General features: G+C 41.7%; 1 protein-coding gene across 3 annotated transcripts in view; it reads right to left on the reverse strand.

The window, feature by feature from the left end:
- LOC122557370 (sestrin-1-like) overlaps positions 1 to 26,867 on the reverse strand; it is a 60,587-nt gene extending 33,720 nt beyond the window's left edge. For 2 of the 3 annotated variants that reach the window (XM_043705011.1, XM_043705009.1), the window contains exon 1: positions 26,628 to 26,867. In XM_043705011.1, coding sequence (XP_043560946.1) covers positions 26,628 to 26,720 — 93 coding nt within the window. In that variant the 5' untranslated portion in view covers positions 26,721 to 26,867. The remainder of the gene's footprint in view (positions 1 to 26,627) is intronic. The other variant, XM_043705012.1, reaches the window with a different exon arrangement.
- Between the last annotated feature and the right edge of the window lie 267 nt (positions 26,868 to 27,134).

Raw genomic sequence — 27,134 nt, forward strand, 5'->3', positions numbered from 1 at the left:
ATACTGTACAGAGAGCAGCTTTCTGAGAGAGATACTGTGCAGAGAGCAGCTTTCTTTGAGAGATACTGTGCAGAGATTAACAAGGGGGCATAGCTTTAAATTAAGGGTTGGTAGGTATAGGACAGATGTTAGGGGTAGGTTCTTTACTCAGCGAGTCGTGTGTTCGTGGAATGCCCTGCCAGTAGCAGTGGTGGACTCTCCCTCTTTCTGGGCATTTAAGCGGGCATTGGATAGGCATATGGAGGATAGTGGGCTAGTGTAGGTTAGGTGGGCTTGGATCGGCGCAACATCGAGGGCCGAAGGGCCTGTACTGCGCTGTATTGTTCTATGTACTATGTATGACCAAATTTAACTCTTACTTTCAAACATATGTGTTACTGATTTGGGACACTACCTGATAGAAGGTCAGCACGTTTAATGAGCTGCTGATTGTTTACGGTGATAAAAATGCATAAATGCAAAGAAGAGTGGGTTAACAGACTCATGATATCTTATTCAACGATTGCCAATCCTTGTCAGCACTGAAATGTGACCACCTCCACCTAGTGACTACCACTGACAGACATAACAGCTGCTCACCCATGGGAAGCCTCGTCTGTCACTGACTTGGGCTGATAATGTATTGGATTACCCAACCATCCTATCCTTCAGAGTGGCCCCAAATGAAACTCCCACTGGTCATCAATAACTTTTAACCAATATCTGGAGATAACTAGTAGATAAATAACTTTTTTCTCAATTCTCTTAAAGGAGCTTGTTGTTATTTCTTTACTTGTAGATTCCAACCTCAAATGGATTAAAAAATAAAACTTGTAGCCTTGGATCATAATAAAAGGGCCTATACACGTTTTTATAGTTTTTTTAATCAGAGATGGTAGAGCAGCAGAGTTGGGACTTGAACTTAGGCCTCTTTCCAGAGATATGGACAGTACCACAATGCCTCACACATTAGGTCCGACTTAACTGAATCCCCCCAGCCTTCACTAGGATCATGAAAACAAAGTGAAAGCTAGGGGAAAATTAACCTTTTCCACAGCAGTTCCATAAAATCTGGATTTCCTACTTTAATGTTTCACAAATTCAATTGTTCTTGGTAATGACTAGGAAGAGTGCTAAATTCTTTTTCAAGTGGTTTCTGCATTGTGAGATGATCAGAGGTTCAGCATTTTAGACAATGGCTTTGATTCTGTCATACTATCAGATTGTTGGGTCATCACCTGTCTTAAAACCACAGTTTATTCAAGCACCTAACTGATGAATGACACAGAGTAGTGTCGTGTGGGCACTTAGCCCAGTGCCCATGTCCCTCCAATAGACAGTAACCAAGTACGGCAGTGTGATACAACATTAAAGGAGATGTAGCCAGATTTATATAGAGGTGGTTCAAAAACAGAACTAAATGAGTAGGGATAAAAAGAAAATTCTTGCACTGGAAAGTTGGATTGAGTTGAGGTGGATCCATATTAAGGCAGATTGTATTTATTTCATACAGTATACATAAATATTTGTACTTCAGATTAGAATGTTGACATTTTGATTCAATATTGGTGAAATACTGCAGGTCTTGGCAGATATGTGGCAGATGCAGTTCAATGAGAAATAATTTCCAGAGAGATAGAATTGAAGAGAGGCAGTTGTGCTAAACATTTATCGTATCTTGGCTAGCTGCACCTAAGACTGCAATGCTGATCACAATATTATAAGAAGGATATAACATACTGGAGAGGGTGCAGAGACAAGAGTGATATAAGAAATTCATGAGTATCCTTTTCAGGAAAGAACTGTTAGACAGATTCTTTTTAAAAAGTGCCTTGGAAAAAAAATGATAAGGGGTGATCTAAGAAGTAGATTTTAAATTATGAGAAGTTCTTATAGAGTGGGCAGAGGAAGAATGTTTTCTGTTATGGGGGACCATCAAGAAACCCAAAAGCGAATTCACAAGAAATGTCTTTACACAAAGAGTGATGAGAATGTAAAACTTATTTCCTCATCATTTAAGGAGAAGTTAGACAGGGATATGAGGGAGAAGGAAAGAGGATTATTTAGGATGAAACAAGGAAAGCTGCACTATCTACACAACTTTGCTATTTTCTAATCACAATTTAATTTCAGTTTCTGACCACCAGGAGGGCATGTGGAGTACCTTTCCGACCAATGCCACGAACAAGGAACCCCCATTGGTCCCATTGTGGCTATACCAGTTCTTTAACAATAACTATCCCATTAGTTCTTTGTGCTTTCCACACAAATTGTCACTTTATTTCCTTTTTGAATGTAGTATTTATCCAATTTCCTTTTGACAGGGAGTAAGTCTGCTTCGTGTATGTTTTCAGGCAGCTCATGACAGGCCAGAAGAAACACACCGTATGATCATGCCTCCTCCTCTCTGACAAAATCAGGTCTTATTCTTCTGTCAGTAAACCCATCAGCTTACTGACCTTACCACCACTGGAAACAATTCCTCCCTGTTTGCCCCATCAAAACTTTCAATGAGTTTGAATTCCTCTACCAAATCCTCTATTAACTTTTACATTCTTTAAAAGGCATCTGGATGAGTAGATGAATTGGAAGGGTTTTGAGAGATATGGACCAAATGCTGGCAAAGGAGACTAGATTAATTGATTGGCATGATTGGCAATGGATGAGTTGGACCAAAGGGTCTGTTTCCATGCTGTAAAACCCTTATGATAAAGAAAACAATCTTAATTTCATATAACTATAATGACATGTTCCAAGGCCCATTCCAGCAAATGTCCACTGCACACTCTCCAAGGCTTTGACATCCTTCCTTAATTGTAGTGCCCAGAATTGAACACTGTATAGTACTCCACTGAGACCTTATAAAAGAGTCAGCAGCTGCTGAATTCGTTTCTATTTGTAAAGCTAAGGATCCCATATGCCTTCACAAGCCTTTTCAGACTGTCAAAGATTTGTGTACTTGCATCTCAAGTCACTGTTCTTGCATCCTCTTTTTTTTCTTTATTTTGTAACAGGATGAGGGAGTCGATGGCTAGGCAGCATTTATTGCCCATCACTAATTGCCCAGAGGGCAGCTCAGAGTCAACCACATTGCTGTGGGTCTGGAGTCGCATGTAGGCCAGACCAGATAAGGTCGGCAGACCTCCTTCCCTAAATGATATTAGTGAACCAGATGGGTTTTCCGACTATTACCAATGGATTGATTGTAGTTACTAGATCCCCAATTCCAGATATTTATTGAATTCAAATTCCACCATCTGCTGTGGTGGGATTCGAACCCTGGTCCCTGGAACATTATCTGGGACTCTGGATCAACAGTCCAGTGATTATACCATTGCCTCCCCCTCTTTACAACTGTCTCATTTATTTTACATGTCCTCCTTTTCATTCTCTTTGTCCAAATAAACCAGCTGACACTTTTGTGTTAAAAATTCATCCTCGCAAGGTTTGTGAGAAGATTTGTAGCTCGGGTGCTCGTTGCTGTGGTTCTGTCGGGACAACACTACCATTATAGGGCAAGCGAAACAAAGAACAGCCAGGGAATTCCTAGAAGCTTGGCATTCATCCACAAACTCCATCATCAAACACATGGACTTGGACCCAATATACCGGCCACTACAGCGGACAGCTGAAACTGACAACCGGAAGCGGCAGGGACAGGCCACTATAAATGCCAGAGGAAACACCACAGAAGCGCTTCACAGGAGGCTCCCAAGCACTGAGGATGTCACCTAGACAGGGGACGAAACGTTTGCAACAAAAACTTCCAGCTCGGCGAACAGAACCACAGCATTCATCCTCCCATTTCACCAGTCTGCTGGCATTCTCTTGAAGTCTTGTACTATCCTCCTCATTGTCATTCATAAAGGAAACCTCATGGTTATCCATTCATAATGTGATAGGCAACTGCAATTTATAACTGAGGCAGTGTAAAAAAGCAGAGGTTCAGGAATAATCAGGTACTTCCACAAGTTGCATTCCCAGTGGGAATCATTCTTGCAGGGAATACCCAAGATTGTCTTCACCAGATGGACAGCAGAGATTCGAGTTTCTCAAGGAAACTTAGGAATGAGAAATGGCTTCATTAGTAACATCCATATCCTATTGTATTGCTTTTAAAAGGATAAAAGTGACAAACTATATTACCTGTTGGCATTGCTCCACTTCAGTACTGCCCCTTCTTTGTATTTTTAAAATGATGTGTTCAGCATTTTTTTTTATTCATTCACGGGATGAGGGTATCACTGGCTAGGCCAGCATGTATTACCCATCCCTAATTGCCCAGAGGACAGTTAAGAGTCAACCATGTTGTAGCAGGTCTGGATTCGCAGTTTCCTTCCCTGATAGGTATGGTGAACCAGATAGGTTTTTAATTCCAGATTTTTACTGAATTCAAATTCCACCATCTGCCATGGCAGAATGTGAACCCGGGTCTCCAGAACATTACCTATGTTGCTGGAATAACAGTCTAGTAAGATGGACAATACAATGTCCAAAGACATATTATGACACAGGTAGGATTTGAACCTAGAACGTTTGGACCACAGGGAGGGACATTTTCAGTGCACCACAAGCGCCTCCTAAAACGTTGTCCTTTCTATGATAAATCCTGAGCCAGGAAATTGCAGGTGCTTTCTTCTTGATAAGTCCTTACAAAGGTCATCAGCCACCTGCATTTTTAACCAAATTTCCAATTTACTCAGTAATTTATGGCATTCAAGTCCCCTTCAATTCGTGTCTGAGATGAGCTGGGTGACCTCAGCCAAATAGTTCGTAGCTTTGGTGCTAATGGGCTAAGGATGAGAAAAATCAGCCTAGCTTCCCGTTTCACTTACTCTAGCTAGAGAGACAGAACATGCGTGTACCTGAATGCACAGAGAGTCACACAGCATGGAAACAGACCCTGTGGTCCAACTTGTACAATCTGACCAGATATCTTAAATTAATCTAGTCCCATTTGCCAGCATTTGGCCCACATCCCTCTAAACCCTTCCTATTCATATACCTACCCAGGTGCCTTTTAAATGTTGTAGTTGTAGCAGCCCCACCACCTCCACTGGCAGCTTGTTCAACACCACCACCCTCTTGGGAAAAACCTGCTCTCTGGTCCTTTTTAAATCTTTCACCGCTTACCTATGCCCTCCAGTTTTGGACTCCTTGACCCTGGGGAAAAGATCTTGGCTATTCAACCTATCCATGCCCGACATGATTTTATAAACCTCTGAGGTCACCACTCAGCCTCCGGCACTCCAGGGAGAGAAGCCCCAGCATATTCAGCCTCTCCCTATGGTTCAAACCCTCCAATCCCAGCCACATCCTTGTAAGTCCTTTCCTAAAAACTTTTCAAGTTTAATGCCATCTTTCCTAAAGCAGGGAGACCAGAACTAAACACAATATTCTAGAAGTGGTCTCAACAATGTCCTGTACAGCCGTAACATGACATCCGAACTCCTACACTCAAAGTCATGACCAGTGAAGGCAAGCGTGCCAAACACCTTCTTCACCACCCTGTCTACCTGCGACTCCACTTTCAAGGAACCATGCACTTGCACCCTCAGTCCCTTTCTTTGGCAACACTCCCCAAGGCTCTCCATTTAACTGTATAAGTCCTGCCCTGGATTGCCTTACCAAAATGCAACACCTCACACTGTGGACAATACTTGGCTTTGCTACAACACGTTCCACAGTCAGTCTGTCATCTGCCACAGGACTCATGAATGAGAAATATGCAGATATCATTTTGCAGTCAGTGGAATCAGAGTCCACACAATCAGGAATCACATTGGGAAAAAGATGCCTTTATCTGATGTGCAAGGGATGGCAAAAGGAAAAGCATTGCAAGAAAGTTCCTGTTCCATTCAGTCCCTGCTGAAAAGTGAACATGTTCTCTCGGGTGTGGAAACTGGACTATTTCCAAACAAATTCATTTGCAAAACAAAAAAAAAAGTAAACAAACAGATCATTTTCAAATCCAAACAGGTGGATTTGAAGGATTTGGTTAGAGGATGACTTCAGACTGGGTTTTAGTGCTGGTTTTTCACCAACTCTCCCAGAGCTATCCCACAGGCACTTGTAGGTTGGGGGTAATAATGTGCCTTTAATCCTTCTACAGTATTTACTTTCCATTAAATGCAGATTTCTGATTACAAGTCATAACTAGCAGTGCTATGGTGCAGTTCCCATGGGGACACAATTAATTAAAATAAGGCAAAAAAAAGTTAATTCTCAATAGTATTGTAGTGCGATTGCAGATCCCAACAAAAAAAAAACAAGCAAATGCTTTTGTACAAAAGGAAAAACCCTTTAAAAGTTGGCACCGATTACAGAACAGGAAGCCTTCTGTGACTCCTATCAAGAGATGGTTTCAATGGGATGGGCTGTAATCAGCTACTGAGCTCTCTAGAAGGTCACAGTTCCCCTCCCAACAACTGTCAAGAATTCTTTGTACTGTACATGGACGGAGAAAGAACTAGGTAATGGGAGGGACAAGGAGTACAAAGCCCACTTCAAGGAGATGCCAAGGGTGCAAACTGCAAAGTGTGGAAGAATCATAGAATCCCTACAGCGTGGAAGCAGGCCATTCGGACCGTCAATTTTACACCGACCCTCCGAAGAGCATCCCACCCTGACCCAATGCCCTACACTATCCCTGTAAGGTTTTCCCATGACTAATCCACCTAGCCTGGACACTATGGGCAATTTAGCATGGCTAATCCACCTGCACCTCCTTCGACTGTGCCAAGAAACCAAAGCATCTGGAGGAAACTCATGAAGATATAGGAAGCACATGCAAACTCCACACAGACAGACAGTCACCCGAGAGTGGAATCAACCAAGGCACTGTGAGGCAGCAGCGCTAACCACTGAGACACCATGCCACTCAAGGGAAGGGGAATGATTGGACCAAGAATCAATAAAGAAAATGAGGTGGGAAGTTTTTTTTTCCTGTTTGAGAGTTGTTTGCTTGGCACCAATTTTACTAGAAAGCATTAGAATTTAAATTCTCCTGATTCTATCTTGGCTGATTGAATGGTATTATTTACAGTGAAGTAGAGTCCTGAATCATCGGGAAACTCAGCTCAGAGTGTCATTGATAGACAGAAAAACAGCTGCAACTAGGGTAACTGTTTCCTTTGTGGACTATTAGGAGCACAAAATGACCCAGAGAAATGGTATAGCAATAAATTGCACCCTTCCACAAGCTGTGTGCTGTGGCAAGGATGGTTCAGCAAGGGATTTCCTAAAGGGACATACTACCAGGCTGTATTACTTCATGTGCAGGAGTCACATACAAAGATCTACTTGTGGTATTTCATCTGGATGGCTGAGACTGACTTGCAACAGAACCAAATTTTTGAGTGATGGTGTCAAGAGGTCTGCATCTCAAGCGTACTGTTTATATGTGCACTGCCTGTGCTCTGCACCCCCACAAAATCCTTGCTCCAGAGACTGTAATGTTACATTGCCAAAGGGCTGCATTGGTGTGAGAATACTGCTGTCAATTTCTGCTGTAAATCAGTTAAATTGTTCAATCATTCTTGTTGTAAACCATCACTTCCCTGGAGTTTCTTGAAGACTATGAAGTCAGGCTCCCCAATGGCCTGACGAATAAGTTCACTGTCCAGAAAATCCCAGAGATTTGTGCCTCCTCCCGGGGCTACAATTGGTTTCAATGCGCTTGGACAGCGTACGGCAGAAAATCAGCCAGGCAAAGAAATAAAAGGAAGATTTGAGTTTTTTAAATGATCATTGGGTGTATCAAAGCACTTTATAGTCCATGAAATACTTTTTGAGGTGTAAGCACACAGAAATAGTGGCAGCCATTATGGACTGAGCAAACTCCCATGAATAACAAATATAGCCAGATTTTTTTGTGTGATGTTGATTGAGGCATTAATATTGGCAATGATACCAGGGACAACACAGCTGCTCTTCTCTGAAATAGTGCCATATTATATTCACCCAAGCGAGCCAATGAGGCCTCAGTTTAAGTCTTGTCTGACGAATAGAGCTTCCTGCAGTAGAGTGCTCCCTCAGCATGGCGCAATAGCATAAGCCTTGATTTTATGCTAAAGCCCTGTAAATTTGGGGATTTGGAGGCTAGTATGTTACTGACCAACCCCCCCCCCCGCTGGTACACAGTTCAGCATTCAAGCTGCAACCAGTCTAGCAACTCCCCTGGGTGATGTCCATGTAGAACTGGGAGAACAAGAATATGCTCAGCTATTCTACACGATAATGAATAGCCTGCAACCATCAAAGGCAATCTGATTGAGGCCATGGCTCTGTTGGTAACTCATGCACCAGTCACTGAAAGTATGCCTGCAGATGCAGTAGGCAGTCAAGAGGTAAACTCGTACGTTGGCCTTGAGAGGATTCGAGTCCAAGAGCAGGGTTTCCTGCTGCAACTGTACAGGGCCTTGGTAAGACCACACCAGCGAATTACGTGCAGTTTTTGTCTCCTTATCAGAGGAAGGATGTTCTGGCTATGAAGAGAGCGCAAAGAAGGTTTACCAGACTGAATCCTGAGACGGCGGGACCAACATACAGGGAAATACTATATCAGTCAGGATTGTATTTGTTAGAGTTTAAAAGAATTATGAGGGGCTGGGGGGATTTCAAAGAAACCTATAGAATTCTAACTGAATTAGACAGGACAGATGCAGGAAGGATACTCCTGATGACCAGGGAGTCCAGATCCAGGAGATACGTTCTAATGATAAGGAGACAGAGATGACGAGAAACGTCTTTACCCGAGAATGGTGAGCCTGTGGAATTCTCCACCACAGGAAACCATTGAAGCCAAAACACTGAAGACTTTCAAGAAAGACGTTGATATAGTTCTTGGGACTACAGGGATTAAAGGATGGAAGGAGAAAGTGGGAATAGAGTCCTGAATTGGATGATCAGCCACGATCGTATTGAATGATGAAGTAGCCTTGAAAGGCCAAGTAGCCTGTTCCTCTATCCTATGCTTCTGACTCAGAGATAAGAGTCTTAGACAGAAGTGCCAGAGTACTAAAGGGTTAAGGTGATAAACCAAGGACCATCTGACATCTCAGAATAGATAAAAAGAGAGATTCTAAGGCACCACTTTGAAAAGGAGCAGGATAATTATTCCCAGTCTTTTAGCTATTATTTATCTCTCAACCAACATCCAAAATACAGGTTCTCAAATCACTCTCACACTGATTGTGGGAGGTTGCTGTGCATGAACTGGCTGCTATGTTCCATCCACTACAACAGTGATTTCTTTAAATAATGCTTAATCTATTTGAAGTGCTTTGCAATGTCCATAGTCATTAAAAAGATTACACAAACAGTCTTTCCTCTTCTATCTTTAAGACATTTAAACATCATTGGCAACATTTTAGGGGTAAATAAAAGTAAGTTAAAAAGTTCCATTCATGAACACATTGTAATAAACTATACTGGAGCAACTATGGAACAGAAATGTTCCCTCTTTTCCCCAGTTGCTAATAATGATGGCTCAGGAATAGTTTGATCCAAGATCTGAATGAACTAACTTCCTGCAATTACAACAATATAGACATTGAAGTCAAATATTTCCACTTTAATGATGATATTTTAGGATAGACTTGCTCGTTTTCAGTTCAACTGAAGTCATTCCTTTGGTGAGATACAACCTCTCATGATTTACACCAGATTCCATGTAGTTCAGAGCAGTAAACATCTGAATGCTGAGCACTGAATTCAAATACATCAACATAAAATTAAAAATCCTCAACTAAAGCGAGAGAGAAATGTTCTTGCCCACAGAAGAATGATCATTGCACAGGATCTCAGTTAATACAGCTGATACTACGTTGATTAGTTTATTTGAATGTCATCTGATAAAGATTGTTTCAGAATACATCTAACAGTTGACAGGATCAATGCAGACAGAAATGATCAAAGATTACAGAGGAACCTTGATTATCCAGCATTTGATTATCCAAATTTCGGATGATCCAGCAAGGTCACAAGATACGGATGTTCGGCTAAACTATGTTATCCGGCATTCGATTATCCAGCATTTGATTAACCGATCGAAACACGAAACACTCCCCGCCCGTGTCCTTCAGATAATCGAGATTCCTCTGTACATGGGACATGATACATTACCAGCTGCTCGAGTTACACATATATTACCCTTTAAGGAACAATGTAGAGTGTAATTTTAAATAGATATCTGGAGGAATTGCCTTCCCTCAGGAAATTAAATGGACTGGACAGAGATCATTACAGAGGATACTGTACGTTAAGTGGAACCAACATGACTTTAACTCAAGCAGCTCTTTCCTCTTCTATCCAAAAGAAGTCTTATGTTTGCAAAATACCCCAACTTCTTTTGTTTCGATTGTTTGTTTAATCTCTCTTAGCCAGTCTACAATGGACTACACAACGGACAAATAACAATAGGCATTCTGAAGTCTGAGTAGTTGTATGTTTGAGCTGCACCTTTTCTCCTCATTGCTGTTCAGGCACTCAGGGATTCCAACCAATGTGAGCACTGAAGGGTTTAACTAGCGTGGCATTTTCCAGCTCACAATTCCCCCGAGCAACACAGTCATCTGGCAACAAAGCAGTGTCATCAGAAGAAAGCATCAATTCAGGGCAGATTTCCTTTACTACTCAAGCCTTTCTCCAGCACCTGCCCACATTTCTTCCGCAAACAGAAGTTCTGTGAATAATTTATCTACACTTTTGTTTTATTGCTACCTGTTCCAAACTGAAACTTGAGAAAGAAATATAGCTCAGAAACACACTTCTGGTGCACAGAAACATTTCACTGCCATCCGTGGCTGTGGAAAATGAACTCATCACCTCGTTGATACTCAAAAATGCAAGATCAGCGATAGCACAACAAGGAAACATGCCTGGTTTTAAGAATTGCACCAGACACAGTCTACTCACTTCGATGCTATATTCAGTGTGATCTGCTGACTGAAATCTTACACTGTCCATGTGAATACCAGAGTATCCAGATATTACATGGGATGTGTTTACTGACCCTGAAGCCAACGCCTTCATTAGTTAACTCTGTACTTTCTCTGCACCCCTAGTGTTCTTCCAGTTTGGATTATGTCTGAAGAGTACATATGTTAGGCTATGAAACACCAGGTAAATTATTGATGGTTACAGGGTTATCAGTTGTAGTGACGAGGCTGGAAGCATTTTGAGATAATAAATTCAGACTGTCACACAAAGTCCAAGTTTTCATATGGTGCAAATGGTACAAAAATGTTAAAATAACAATAGGCAGAATGTTCACAGACCCTGAACAGCATGGGGAACGGTATGAAATTTGGGAGAAATCCCGTTAGAAATCAAGAGAAGCCTTCCCCAATGTTGTGAGCTACAAGTCGATTTTGCAATTCTGTTCAGGATGTCGAGAAGAGATTCTTGCAAGTGAGCAGTGAAAAGCCCATTGCAGGCAATTATCATTATGACTCTGGCTACCATTCAATATTGCCTCATTAATATTCTCGTTTCTTGCCTCATTTTGCCAAGATGGCGGCAGATAAAGAGGCTCCAGCTGCAGCTCCTTTGCTCCACCTGTTCTTGGAACAGTGCTTGGTGAGGTGGGGGTGGTGAGCGGGCCCGGAGAAAACTTAGCTTGGAGCAGACTGGAGGCTTGGAGAGGAGCGGGGACAGTTGTTGGACTAAGCTCTGGTGCCGGTGGTCAGACCATGTGTGGAAGCTCCTGCACTCAGCTACTGTAACATTTACTTGAATTTTAAAAGAATTGACTGTAATTTCAATCCTTTAACTATGCCTTATTTTGAACTTATTCTTTCAACACTATAAAGTAATGCAACTGCTTTCCTTTTTTACTCCTCTTTTGTATCTAAGATTTGTACCTAGCAACTTGCACTTAAGATGGTGCCATAACAGGTGATACTGTAAAACTTTTCACTCTATTCCTATACATAAGTACATGTGACAATATGTATCTCTGCTAATATGCACTCTCCTTTCTACACCTTGCTAGAGAGAAACAAGTTCCTGAGAATTCCCAGTGCAGGTAGCTGGCAACTCCAGCTCGCTGTTTGCTCATCTGAATTTCCATTACGGATACCCAACACCAAGGTCTCAGGGAGTTCTCCAGGTGCAGTGTCTGCACACCCAATCAGCATCCTTGACCAGTCCTGAGGCTTGGGCACACTCAGACATTCACTCGGAGAATTGGAGGTTCCACTTCACTACAACCCATGGAATGAACCATAGTTTAGTGCAACTGGTCAGGGGGTTAGTCCATCATCAACAGGGGATATGCATGGAGATCAGTCAGGGGTCTGCACAATCATCAGTCTAGGAGTTGGAGCACTGTCTGGTGGTCAGCAGAATAGATTTCGGTATTGGTATCGGAGGTCACTGTAGCGAGGTGTGGGACTCAAATCTGGAATTGAAGGCAGCAACCTGAGATATGGAATGTGTAAATGCAGTGTCGGTGTTTGGGTTGGGGGAGGGGGTGAAATCAGGTAGTGCATCAGAGCTCTTAGGACCCTTGGTGGGGGGGGAATGGGGTGCTGCGAGTCACCATCATCATTGCCTCAATGGAGGAAGAGTGGGGTAGTGCAGTGCAGCTTGACACTAGGAGTGAATGGGCCTTGGGGATAATGCTGAGCATTAAAGTCGCAGTTCGAGGTTGGGGTGTGGGAACATGTAGGCATTCAGTAGAGATGAATTGCTCAGGCAGTGTTAGTTGGAAGGGACATAGAGATTCAGGGCCTGAGGTGCCGATGACCAGACCGAACTTAGTCCTCATGTTGTCAAGAGTGACCTGCAGTGCCTTTCACCATCTGCTGTGACCTACCAATGGAAATTAGCTGTGACCTTGCCTGGAATTGGCAGAGTCAGTGGCTGCTTGTTGATGAAAACTACAGGTTCCACTTTTGACTGGTGGCAAGCCCCTCAGTGGGCAATTGTTTCAATCAAACACTTACAGACTGCAAGTTGTCATTGTTTGGAATGATATTATTGTGCATGTGAAATACAGTTAGTGTACAATTGTGTGCGAGGTGCTTGCAACCAGCACGTGCAATGTTGACTGTCTTACTGGTCATTGCAAACTGAAGGCAGACATCACAGGGAAGCAGACATAATCTCAGACGATCTTAAAAGGGGCACCTGTGGCCACAAAGCATAAAGCAAATGCAAAACCTCCCTAGTGAGCAGGGGCACAGAAATGATTCCCTCTCAACCTGCAAAATGCCACGATGAGTCATTCCATTGACCCTTTGTCTGAATGGTCCATGTCCCATTCTATAGAGTAGGTAAAGCTTTCTTTTGTATTTGATGTGAATGCTGACTCCTCAAGTTAATAGTCACCTATTCTGCTTCTTTTTCTCCCCACACAGGTTCATTATAAGTTGTCATCGCTGTTGCTGTGGTGCAAGAAATGGAGGAGAAATCGATGAATCAGCAAGCTCAGGACCAGTAGCAGCCTCCAGTGCATCCACGTGTAGAGGACACTGCTGAAAGAGACCTCAGGATGTACACAGAAGGGCCAGAGTTTTTCACCCTTGATCCCTTTTCCTCCAGATGAAAAAGGCTCAGTGACAGCACTGGCTTTGGACGTTTTGTGATGCTGTTACAGAACTATACCACAGGAACTGTGACCTGAAGGAGTGGGAATGGTAGTCATCCTATCCTGGTGGCAGCTACATTGAATTTGTATGTGACTGCCTCCTTCCAAGGTGCCCTGTGTGGGATCTCTCGATTGCCCATCCACAAATGCATCAAGTGACCAATGTCATTCATGTCAGATCAAACCGCTTCCTCTCATTTCCCTGTGATGGGGTTAGTGCTGCAGCCTGAAGCAATGGGATTCAGTAACATTGCTGCATCCCCTCCAGGTGAAGGCTCTGATAGACTATACCACGTGTTGTGAAATGGCCTTCTCGGTGCAACAACAAAAAGGTGTCATTGCATCAATATACCAGCAACATGCAACATGCTGGTGGAGCAGATGATAGGCCTGCTGAAAGGTGAGGATTAGCATAAACCTAGTAGGGTGTGTTCTAAACAGCTGGAGCAAGCAGAGTACAGATGAGTAATGGACACTGACAAACCATGAGAGCGGGAACAGTCTTCGGAGGATGAGGCTTTTCACCAGGGGAAACATCACCTTGTTCACTCACAGCGCAGCAACATCAGGTGCTCCAAGCCAATCAGAACTTCAATCACATCCGACTCTTGTGGATAACAGCTGAGTGCAAGGATTACTCATTGTCTGTAAAACTGTTGGTGCTTGACATACATGCAAGCAGCTTTTTGTTCCAAGAGGCAAGCATAACTCCTGTTTGTTTGATTTTGTTAACAAAAATGAAAGTTTTGAAGCAATTCAAGATGTCTGACAGTGATGGGCCCACACTGAGAGAACTCAGACAGCGGGGATTTACAGAGAGAGTAACAGTGACTTAGAGAAGTATGTCAGATGGGTTATGGGTAATGGCAGGTAAGTTGTATGGCTTCGTGCTTAAACAGCAATAAGTATAGGAATGTGTATTTATATATATGCAAGGAAGTGTAAGCTACGCTACCTCTGTACATGAGCAGCATTGGTGTGCAGCTGCTGAGTCGCTATGTTGACAGTGAAAGGCAAATTCCCGTTTGCCAACACTTGACTGGGTGTATGACTAGAGTTCCAAGATGGCATCCACATAAGGGATAATGGTGTCTCCTGGTATATGCTGGCAGTGGTAAGAGCTTCCAGCAATGGAGAGTGGGGGAGACTGAATGAGCGCGGGATAAGAGGGGTGCCATAGGGTGTGTCGGGAATGATACTAGAAAATTCACAAAGCCTCGCAGTGAGAAACCTTCCATTAAACTTGACGAAGATGGCAGTTTGACAAAATGTGTTGAAGAAGTCCAAAAATGTACAAAATCAAAGACCAAGTGGGTCATAAATGTTATTCAGACTGAAACATTGCAATTTCTTTAAAACATATAGCATTCATTGAATACTTGAAGGGGATGTGCATTTGTATGTGTCTGCTTGTTGGGTTCTCCTATACACTGAGCTTACCCAATTATTAAGGCTGAGGACTCTGTGGACATTAACTGACTACTGAAGGAATTCAATTAGCTGTACATGACCTTCCTTCCACAAACGTCACTGAGGTGGAAGCAGGAGGGTGGTGGGGACAACAACCATCACCTTCCACCTGGTCAAAAGCCCTACACACCACCAAACATGGTATGGGGGAAGAGAATTACATTCTGCCCTGTGTATTCTGTACACTGCATGGAGATTGCTGTACTGACGATCAGGGCTTACATGCAGAATAACACAAGAAAGTTCTGGCATTTATAGAGTATCATTCATGACCTTTGGACATCCGAAAGTAATTTGCAGCCAATGAATTACTTTTGAAATGTAGACACAGTTGTAATATCGGGAAACATTATACATATTTCACAAGACTGTAAAACATTCAAGCAATGTTATCTAAGCCTTTGCTACAGTGCTACTCTGCATTGCATTTATACAGAAATTTCTCCTGTAACAGATTAAATGGTTGGATAGTTTGATTATATGTGGTTTCAAGAGAATGGACTTCACTGGTCAAATGGCTTCACTTTTGATTTCACGCCTTACGCTTAACTTTCTTTTTCTGGTTGATTGACTGAGATTTCACTGGTGAGATTTTTTTTTGTCCTGCAGGTCTCCGCTACACGTGAAAATCGAGGCTATTAAAACTTTTTACCAAGAGAGAGAAGGAGAGAAAGGCAGCTACAACTAGATCCTACTTGCCTAATTTAGAATGCACTTATGGCCCAGAAACATCCTATTAACCCAAGTACAGGGTCAAAGAGAAAAAAAATATAGCACTTCTCACAATCGTCAGCAATCTTAAAGTGCTTTCCAAGCAGAGAAATGCAAATACTGTTGGAAAAGGTACAGTAGAGTACTCAAGTGCAGGTTGGTTCAAGTTGTAATGAATTTAGGGATTTTTCTGGTTTACTTAGCTAAATCTAGCACAGAAAACCAGTAAGCTTCACGGTGCTCATCCATTTAAACAACATTACCCATTAAGACATTGACTTTCAAGTTACCTGCAGGTGACTTGGAGGTATCATCACCCCTCCAGGACAAGACAATGGATTAGACTAGGTATCAATCATTAATGAAATCTTGGATAATGTCCAGGTATTGCTCAGACCAAGTCTGCCACACAAACCCACATTAATTCCTTCTTTCCAGTGTTAAATTTGCCACCTTATAATCAACTGGACCCTGTCAATCACCCTCACATTCCAAAGGACTGCAATTGGTTGATTGCGAGACAACTGGTATTTGAGCTTTTATATACATGATCAACGTGCAAAAGCAGTTCTTCTTAAATGATCTGGAAAGTGATTCACTACAAATTATGGTAATGTATTGCACTGTCCTCTTGACCAAAATAAAGTGGCATTAGCCTTGCTATTTTCCAGTAGCTTCATCCAGAACCTCAGATTTCTCGTTACTTTTCAGGTACCAGTTTACAGAAGAGTGGAAGGATCTGTAATGGTCTGCTCTGACATGCCAACCATTTTGATGACTCAGTCTAATGCCTCTTCATGTCCTGCACATGATACATTTCCTGCTAGATTCTGCTCATCCATTTCAATTACTTCGCTTCGGGCTCCTAGCACTGCCCTGAAATTGCACTGACTTGTTCAACCATCTTTTTAACCAATTGGTTCCTCAACCATGATTATTTCAATCCTCACTTGGATCTATCCTTTAATTTCTCACTGACGTGCTCGTCTCCCTCAATTTCATCCCTGCATCAGGTTACGCACACATTTCAACTCTCTAATTGCACCTTTCACATGATCAGGCTACTATCATGGTTTCTCCAAGCTTTTCTTTACATTCTTTCACATACAGAGCCTTCTGTCTGTCTACATTTTGCTCGACTCGCCATCCCAACGGCACTCCAGCCTAAACAAATATATTCTTCCTTACACGAAAAGACCAAACCAACTGAATGACTTGGTCCATGTATCCCAATATCCGCTCAATTCCTCATCCTCAAATTTTTCAATACTATGAACTGTCTTTCTCTTATGTCGTACCACTTCTGTACCGCCGTGGGCGGCACGGTGGCACAGTGGTTAGCACTGCTGCCTCACAGCGCTGGAGACCCAGGTTCGATTCCCGCCTTAGGCGACTGACTGTGTGGAGTTTGCACGTTCTCCCCGTGTCTGCGTGGGTTTCCTCCGGGTGCTCCGGTTTCCTCCCACAGTCCAAAGATGTGCAGGTCAGGTGAATTGGCCATGCTAAATTGCCCGTAGTGTTAGGTAAGGGGTAAATGTAGGGGTATGGGTGGGTTGCGCTTTGGCGGGGCGGTGTGGACTTGTTGGGCCGAAGGGCCTGTTTCCACACTGTACGTAATCTAAACTTCCAATCTTTCAGAATTACTGTCATCACTCCCTTCCTCACCTGCGAATATTTTGTTCTCTCCAACTATTGCCTCATTTTAAAACTTCTCTACAACTTTAAAGGGGGTAAAGTTAAAGGTGTGTTCAGTTCCTATTTTTATGTCCTTATTTAGTAACCTCCAGCTAAAAGATCTGAAACCCAACTTTGATCATGTCAGTCTAGAGCCAGATCCAACACCATCAAGTCCAATCTCCCCATGACATGGAATCTGTACACCATTGCACTTTGTTTACATATTTCAATTGTTTCCCATTACAAAATTCATGAAAACATTCTTATTTCATCTAATTATCAAGTGGTGAACTAACATAACATTTAGATAAACATAAGTCAAATCATTTAGTCATTTAGCAATGAGAGTTGTTAATCGTATCAATCGAGGTTAAGAACATGCAGATAGAGCACAATGATTAGATGGTTGCTTGAGCACATATAAAGGTCATTATATCCAATTCTCCACTCCTTCTCCATGGTTATTTCTCTAACTGGATATCCTTAGACAGGGAGTGTGATTCCCACTGACTCAATTGGGACATTGTGACCACTGAGGGGAGGGCGCACAGTGCTAGAGTGCATTACCTGCACCCAAAACACCAATTAACTTTAAATTTCCTTTCAACAGTTGATTCTTGTCATAGTATACCTTTAAAACATGTTCATCTTTTAACTTGAATATATTAGTCCAATTTGGTTCTTTTGTTTTATTAGTTATTTCAAAAGATCATAAAGAGACTCTTCTACTAACGAGTCTAGGCAGCAAGCAATGAAGGGTTTATACAGACCAGTCTTCCATAGTTTTATTCAAGGTCCTTGGAGAAACACTTACTAAGAGTGAGTATTAGTCAAGCTCGGAGAATTTTTCCTTGAACCATTATCTGAATAAATCAAATCAAGTAAAGATTGGTACTGGTTTTGTCCTTCACCAACTGGCTTTCAGGAGTTTAACAAGAGTGTAGTAATTGGGTATAGACTGACAATCTAGAGGCTGTGAGTTCAAATCTTACCGCAACAAATTGTGAAATTAAGTTTAACAAATCCAGTTAAAGTGCAAAAGTGGTATGAAGAAACAGGACAATGGAAACTGAAGAAATGCTGTCAAAATCATAACTGGCTCACTAATGTCATTCTGGAACCTGAGGCTTGAGGCAGTTCAGTTATTAAATATAACAGAGCTCCTGACTTAGTAATTTACTACCCTGATATATGCATTTTCTTATACAGGGCAGATGCAATTATGCCAGGAAAGGTGCAGTGGGTGGCATGGTGGCTCAATGGTTAGCACTGCTGCCTTCTAGTGCCAGATTCCTGAAGATTCCTGAAGAAGGGCTTATGCCCGAAACGTTGATTCTCCTGTTCCTTGGATACTTCCTGACCTGCTGCGCTTTTCCAGCAACACATTTTCAGTTCTAGTGCCAGGTACCTGGGTTCAATTCTACTTTCAGGCAACTATCTGTGTGGAGTATGCACATTCTCCCTATGCCTGTGTGGGTTTCCTCTGGGTGCTCTGGTTTCCTCCCACAGTCCAGAGATGTGCAGGTCAGGTGAATTGACCATGCTAAAGTGCACTGGTATGTGCAAGTTAGGTGGATTAGCCATGGTTAATGTGGGGTTATTTGGATTGGGTGGGGAACTGGGTCTGGGTGCAATGCTCGTTGGAGGAGTGCTGTGGACTTGCTGGGCTGAATGGCCTCTTTCCACGCTGTATCAATTCTATGATTGAGCTTTAGGTGGGACTTGCTGCAAGCAGGAAGGATCCCTGAAGAATATTTTGAAGACCAGGCAGCTGGCTGAATGTAAAAGAGCCCAGGTTAAGGGATTCTGATGAAATGTCATAAGCCAGAAACATTTTCTCTATAGATGCTGCCTGGCCTGCTGAGTATATGTTTCTTTAATGTCAGACAGCCGGAGGCTGCAGTATTTTATTTTTGATTCTCCTGCTGAGGTTAAGGGGCCTGAGTAACTCTCCAGCTTGCAGACTGGCTTTGGAATTTCCAGCAGCGTGGGTCAAGGCAGAACGGCAGTCAAAGGTACACTTGTGTGCTGTGCAAATGACAAACCATCCCTGCAAATTTACCAGGATAATCATCCAAACATATCAGGGGTGTTCGTTTATATTTGTGAGGTTGACAGATCTGCATTTATTTCAGGCAAAAGTGAGGACTGCAGATGGTGGAAACCAGAGTTTAGATCAGAGTGGTGCTGGAAAAGCACAGCAGGTCAGGCAGCTTCCGAGGAGCAATAGATCTGCATTTATAGCATGACAAATAGTCAGAGAAGGGAGTATGGGAAGTACCTGTTCTGAACTACTGAGGGTCTCTGCTAACAAAGTCTCTTGGTAGACTTAAAGTGGGAGACTGTGATAGTCCCCATTTACAAAACGCATCTTGGGAGTGAAAATTTGTCACTACATCAAATTATTTCCACTAACCGATTTCTGAGAATTCGGAAACACGGGTTAATTACAGTGTTTCAAAACCCTAACGATGCATTCAATTTGCTTCAGTGCCAATACTGCTATTTTGGTGCACACTACTGACAGCATGCACTGAATTAAGCAGTTAACAGATTCCTGAACAGTGGCTAGGTCAGTGATTAAGCAGCAGATTTTACTGAAGATAAGGCAAACTGCCATTTCTGTTTGCTTTTTTTTAACCCCATGAGTTAACAGGCAGAAGTGGAACTGGAAGTACTCAGCACAACGTTTGGATGTAATATTCCCCTCATCAGACCAACATTAGATAAACCAGACTTAATATGTTCAATGTCTATAAAATGGCTGAGATATACAAAATGATTTGGATTCACTGACAAACAATAATACAACTATAAAAGCTATCTGAAAGTAGAATAGAGATAAACATTTCAAAACCTATTGTGGAAGGGTCATCATAGGACTTTATGAAATACTATATAATTAAGATGTGCACTGTACATGGCCAAACATTTAAACTAATCAAAAATAAACTAAAGAACTGCAGATACTGGAAATCCAAAACAAAAAAAAAATTGCTGACAGAACTCACCAGATCTGGAAGCACCAGTGGAGAGAAAGCATAGCTAGTGTTTCAGGTCCAGTGACCTTTCTTCAGAATGGGTCTGAAGAAGGGTCATTGGACCCAAAATATTTTCTCTACACAAATGCTGCCAGACTTGCTCAGTTTTCCCATATAAACTCACCATTCCAGTGAGACAATTTAGAATGTATAGTCAGGAAACGAAGAACCACATCAAAGGCACAACACATTAGTGAAAACACTTCAGAAACCAAAATCAGAACTTCATAAATCATAAATTTTTCTTTTAAAATGTCGTGATTTTGACGAGACTAAGCAAGGCAAGGTAAGGGAAAAAATACTTGTAATGACCCCGAAGATGTCCATCTGGATTCAAAATCTTTTATGTAATTTGATGAGCAATTTGACCAATGACTACCCAACTGGGGTGATACTGCCAAAATGGCCATTCTTCCTCATCCAGATACATGCTCAATAACCAGCTGAAAAACAGTCCCAATTAGACTTGTATTTTAACACCAACGTAAAGGAGACAGGAACATGTCAAAACAGAGTTTTCTCAAAATCAGCCAAAGGATTTGGGATAATCAACCAAATAATACTCCACACATTGCTGAAAATAAATATATATTGCTCAAGCATTTCCACTTGCACTCGCGAGGACAAATGTAAAAATGGCAAATTTCAAACAATCCCAATGGATTATACTGCAGGAGAAAAAGCTTTACTGATCGGTTGGCAAGTTAAGAAGAAATCAACAGGGAAATACAAGCTCTCCGCATTTCCATGTAATTCCAAAAAGGTGCAGTGTTTGAATATATTCCTTTTAATCATAAAGAATCAGACTCAGTAGATTACACTATGTTGCTTCTAGCAAGTGTAAATAAGTGACACAATGGGCTCAACTGATTATCTTAAATTAGTTGTCAGTGTAATGATTAGCACACTCAGGGTTATTTAGTAAGTACAGCCAAATCACAGAAGAATATCTAACAGGAGGCATTTCAACACCCCTTTTTCTCCTGTCGTATATATCACTGTGATTGTTATGAAATTTGACATTATTGAATTTGTACTGATGGAGCATACTGATTTCTACTTTTGTAATATGGCTCTCTTTTCAACAATTACCTTGTACAAGTTTTCTTTTGGTCAGTTACAATACAAGGACTTCCTTGCTGGAGAAAGATTCCTTCCCTGGCATCTGCACCCCTTCTCCGCTGTCCTGAAGGTGCTAATTCTTTTAACTGCCTTCTTGGCTATCACCCAAAATGGCAATTCTTCACACCTGGGTTTAGACTCAACATTAGGACGCTGTCAGATTATTGGAGGATGTTGCAGTCACAATTCATCAGGGGCCAATGAATGACATCTATTTTCTTCACCAACACTGAGGTATGGAGGATCATTTCCCTGCCTATCATGAACAGAGACTGAGAATTTGGCCTGGGACTTGCTGAGCTATGTCACTAGGAGAAAGTGAGGGCTGCAGATGCTGGAGACTCAGATTCGAGAAGCGTGGCGTTGGAAAAGCACAGCAGGTCAAGCAGCATCCAAGGAGCAGGAGATTCTATGTTTTGGACATATGCCCGAAACGTCGATTCTCCTGCTCCTTGGATGCTGCCTGACCTGCTGTGCTTTTCCAGCCGCCACACTTTTCGACTCTGAGCTAAGTTACTGACAACTCCACCTAGAAATGCATTTATCTGTTATGCCTTTGAGGGAGTTGGAAAAGAGAGAATTGATAATCTTTTCCAACAGATAATATAGCTGAAAGGAAATCCCTAGAGTACTTATTTTCTGCTTTGCATCCTTCATCCCAACAGTGCATTTCCAGTTTGGTTTGATATATAGTTTTCTTACTAAGTAGGCCAAACCTACCAGCGACAATAATTTATTTAATGACTTCAATGAACAATATAAGTCAGCTAGAAAAGGATACTTTATGTAACATTAAGAAGTTGGTGGCCAACTTTGTCATGAGTAATCATTGTTGTAAATTACATGATAAACAACACTGGAAGGAGGGATGTGAATACAAAGATGGCTTACGTGGAGTTGTACATCATCCAAAATTGAATTCAGAGGTTCCTCTACAGTCCAGGTACACTGAACATCAGTGGACTTCAAGGGGTTCTGAATGATGGTATTTGTCAGCTGGACAAATTAGGCCACCTAATGCAGGCTGGCGCTGTCAAGAGACCATCCAAAGTTCATTCTGTTCAGTTAGTTGTCTGCTTGCCAATTTGCAAGCATTTATAAAGTAATGTAATTAGGTAATGCAGCAATGGGGTTAGCACAGACTCCACACAACAGTCAAAACGTTCACAGTACTCTGAGTGAATGAGTTCTGTAATGTAGATGACCTCTGTTGATATGAATTTATGACTAATGAATATGCAATCTGATTGGGATTTAAGGGTCAAGTTAATTTTTTAAAAAGTTTGAAATCTTGCACACCTCTCTTTTTTACATAATCAAATGTCATGAAAGAGAGACAAATGTTGACAACTATTATAAATATATTTACATCCTATCCTGACTATTTCTCAAATCATGGTAACCTGGACTACACATAATTGCATATTTTGGATAGTGAACTACATGGTAGAATAATTTGTAAGAAAACTTACCAGAATTGGAAGCTGTACTGGTTAAGTTGTGTTCTCTTGCTCATTACTGCCTCATCTTTCTTCACCGGAATCAGTTCTTCCCAACACTCCACTCAAGCACTCATGAAGTATTTCCACCATTTTTCATAAACCTTTATGAAAGGCTGTTTTGAAGGTCATTGAGATGACTTTGTATTCATACATCTTGCTTTGAATTAATTTGATTTGATCTACTTTGACTGGGTATTGTTTTAAAAAAAGCTGTTTTTCCCTTTTTATTCCATTACTCATACACAGAAGCTTCTCTCCCACACAACATGGCTGCACATTTGCTTTCCCATAGCAGTTTCCAACATTGACCTTCGATGGGGATCAATTTCTGACTTTCATGGGTCACCCCTAGTCATTGAGTTGTTTAAATTATTTTAATAACTGTCAAATGCATGTTTTATATTAGAATGAGTAAGAAAAGTACTGAATAAGAATAGGCCATTCATCCCACTAACTTTTGACACTATAGTCCTCTAAATCTCTCAGTACAGAATCTACCCTCCACTTTGTACATTTCTAATGCATTGTCTTGAACATAAGTGGTAATTATGATTAAGTAATGTGTTGCTCCACGCTAACAGTTTGGTGTTAGCTATATTTGATCAGTATTTCCTTACTACTTTGGCAAGATTAATGCCAGAAGACCTGGAAGAGCCCAACCAAAACATTTAAAAAACCTATTCATATTCTCATTTGACAAATAATAATGCATAATTAAATTATTTAGATTTGAAAATCATATTGACTATAGGCATAGCCTTGAATACAAAAGGGTTCTGTGATGTAATCCCTCAGATCATGGTCATAGTGATGATGATGATGCTAGTGCCAAAGGCCTCACAATAGCTTGATGTACAAACGTACTGCCAATTGTACAGCTAAGCCACATAAGTCTGTGAATTCCAAGATTTGGTTCTCTTCTTGTATTGAGTTAGATGATCTCAGTTGGCATGGCTGTAAGAGTTCTCAGGGAGTGCCGTTAAGCTAGGCATAGTGAGAAATTATCCGGATTTCATGCTCCCCATTCACATTCACAGGTATGCTGCTGGATTGTTTACACAGAATATGTGAATGCAGGACAAGGACTAGACTGGAGTTGCTTATGATGAGATCCATTGTGTAAATACCCTGTTAATAGTATCAAAACTCACACACGAAGAATATTCATTTGCATGAGGTACTGGATAGTTCAAGAGCCCATAAAACATAGGCCAGAATGAGTCAGCACCTTTAAAAGAAAACGGGGCACTGAATTTGTTCCCTAAAAGATACTTACTGGTATAGGTCAGTGGAGAATGATGAAGTTTTTCTGAAAGGACAGTCAGAAACAAGAGTGATGCTGTTCTGTTGATGGCTAAGGTATGCATAAGCTGCTTCCATTAATTACAACAGTTAATCCAGAGAACGTCACATTCCTATCGATTTCACAACCTGATCTCCAAACAGAATCAACACTGTTCAAACCCCAGTCTTATTGCAATGGGTCCAGGTCTGTAATGCCCACCCATCATTATAGAGTCTGATTTCCCCTCTGGTCTTTTCGTCGTTTTGAAATTATCAAAATCTAGAAACCTGAAAGCACTGCTATGATTATGAAAAGCCTGCAGTCCAGAACTGGTTGAGGGGTAGTATGGTGGGTGGCTATTATGATGAAACTTCCTTTGAAACTTTAGTGACCTTAATAATTAATATTCCCAAGTTCTAAGAAAAATAAATAAGTGGGAAATTGAAGTTTTTATAAGGAAGAGGTTCTTAGACATCCTGTTTCCAGTTTAGAAATTGGACTAGTCAGCTCATAAACTGGACTGTCCAGACTAAAGCAAGGCTGGTGGCAATGGTAATCAGCATCAGTTGGTAAACAGGCAACAAGACTTCAGCACTCTACAACAGCTTTGTTCCAGCCCAAATTCCTAATATTTATGCACCAGGCCATTAATTAAAACACAGAAACAGTAACTCAAAAAAATGTAATGGATTCAATACCAAATGTCAGAGTTCTAACTCAATAAGAAACCAGTCCAATCAATTTCTTAAACTCTGGATTCAATGGACAGGAAAAATTACAGATAAATCAAAAGAGAGAGCACAAAGGATGAGAAAATAAACAAGAAATAGGGAGAAGCAATTGCAGAATGCCAAGTATTGATAAAACACTACAGACACCAATGCATTTAAGTTAAATTGCCACTGGTGATTTTGTTTCCTCCCCAGTCTGATTACAAATAGAGCAAAAAAAAAGGCATTGTCTCACTGATGTCACTGCTCTCCAGCCTAAATTTCATTCCAGGAATTTTTCCTCTTTGCAAAAAAAAATGCAATTGTATTGCAACAATAAATCTATTTGTCTGTCTTAACACATCAATCTGAATGCACAAGCATGTTAGTGGGTGAACTGCAGAATTTGGCAGGTTGAAAGGGGAGATCTGCAGCTTTAAATGAAATCACAAAAGGGTCTGGAATAATTCCAGCAATGATGTAAACAAGCAAATCTCTCCCAGAGCTCCCCCTGCCTTGGATGAACGCATACTGCGGGCAAGGCTGAAAGAGAAAAACAACTTTGATTGGCATCGATGTTGGCCAAATGCTTTCTTTACAGCAAGACAAAAAAGATGTAAAAGGAGAGAAAAAAAACGGGAAGATGATGCAAACAGATTGTCTTTTAATCGATTCATATAGGACGACTGCAATACAACAGGGATCGTATCCATGAACTAAAATGGAATTGGAACATTTAAAATAAGCAACACATTAGACATGTTTGCTATCTCGGAGGAGTAGTTAACACTTCGATGCAGTGGAATTTGCAGTGCTGTAATTTTAGAATGACTATTTTTACGTTTTGCAATCACACCTTTAATTGGTGAAATGCAATCGAGGAAAGATTTTGCAAATTTCTAACAATACCGACCAGAAGGTGTGTTGGGGGGGGGGGGGGGAAGAGGTGGGAAGAGTTGGAAGAGGTAAGAGAAAAAAAAACAGTTACAATACCTTGTTAAGAAAATCATTTTCTTGCAAAGTTTTCAATCTCCTCCAACAAACCTTCATCTCATAATTCAATGGAATTACCGACTCAGATGAAATTGCAACATTTTTTCATTGTATCGTTACGACTGAGATTCACAAACACGATTTTTTTTTAGAGAAAGGGGAGGGGGAGGAAGGTCGGTAATAAGAAACACTGCATTACGAGGAAGACAAATGTCTAACTTGGGAATTAAGGAGCAAGAAAAGAAGAAAAACGAAAACTAACGCCAATGCAACTGGACAAAATAAGTTTCAATGAACCCTATCTGCAAGTCGCCGGACTCGACAGTGCAAATGAAAGATCTGCAAGAACAGACGAGATTTTTTATTTTAAAAATGTAATAAAATAGATCAGACTGGAATGTGAGAGGTGGCTAGTCGCCAGCCTGTCACTGACCCTAATCTGAAAGATATTGGGTTATTTAAATGTACAGGGAGTCATTTCTCTCTCTGTCTCCTCTATTCCTTTTGTTCACATCTATATAGGGGTCTTTTTTGCACGGTTACCTGTCTGGAGATCCTCTGACAGCGGTTTAAATATTCCCCCGCTGCCATGTTCTCTGGGTTCCTGTCGTTTTCTTCACTGATGCTGATGATCATTTTCTTTGCATTGAGCTTTTCCCGACGTTGCTGATCTCCTCACTCTGTTTCTCTCTCCTTCCTTCCTTCCCTCTCTCCCTCCCTCCCTCTGGCTGCAGACGGGGCTTTGTCCCGCAAAGCCGGTCTCTTCCTCCCCAACAAGTCAGGACACAATCTCCTTGGAGGGGGTGGAGGCACCGAGCTGTCACTCAAAGCGGCCGCGAGCCAATCACCGCCCACTCCCACCCCCCCGCGGGTGTGGCCTGCGTCGCCCGGCCCCGCCCACCGCGACCAATCAGAGCAGGCCCGGCTCCGCGCGCGTCACCGACGGCCAATCAGCGGGGTCGCCTCTGTATCCAAGAGGAAGGCGGACGGCCGTCCAATGGGGGCGCAGGCAGCTGGAGACCGGCGGCCCAATCAGCGATGGGGGTTTCA

This window comes from Chiloscyllium plagiosum, chromosome 15 (assembly GCF_004010195.1).
Source record: "Chiloscyllium plagiosum isolate BGI_BamShark_2017 chromosome 15, ASM401019v2, whole genome shotgun sequence".
Lineage (NCBI taxonomy): Eukaryota > Metazoa > Chordata > Chondrichthyes > Orectolobiformes > Hemiscylliidae > Chiloscyllium > Chiloscyllium plagiosum.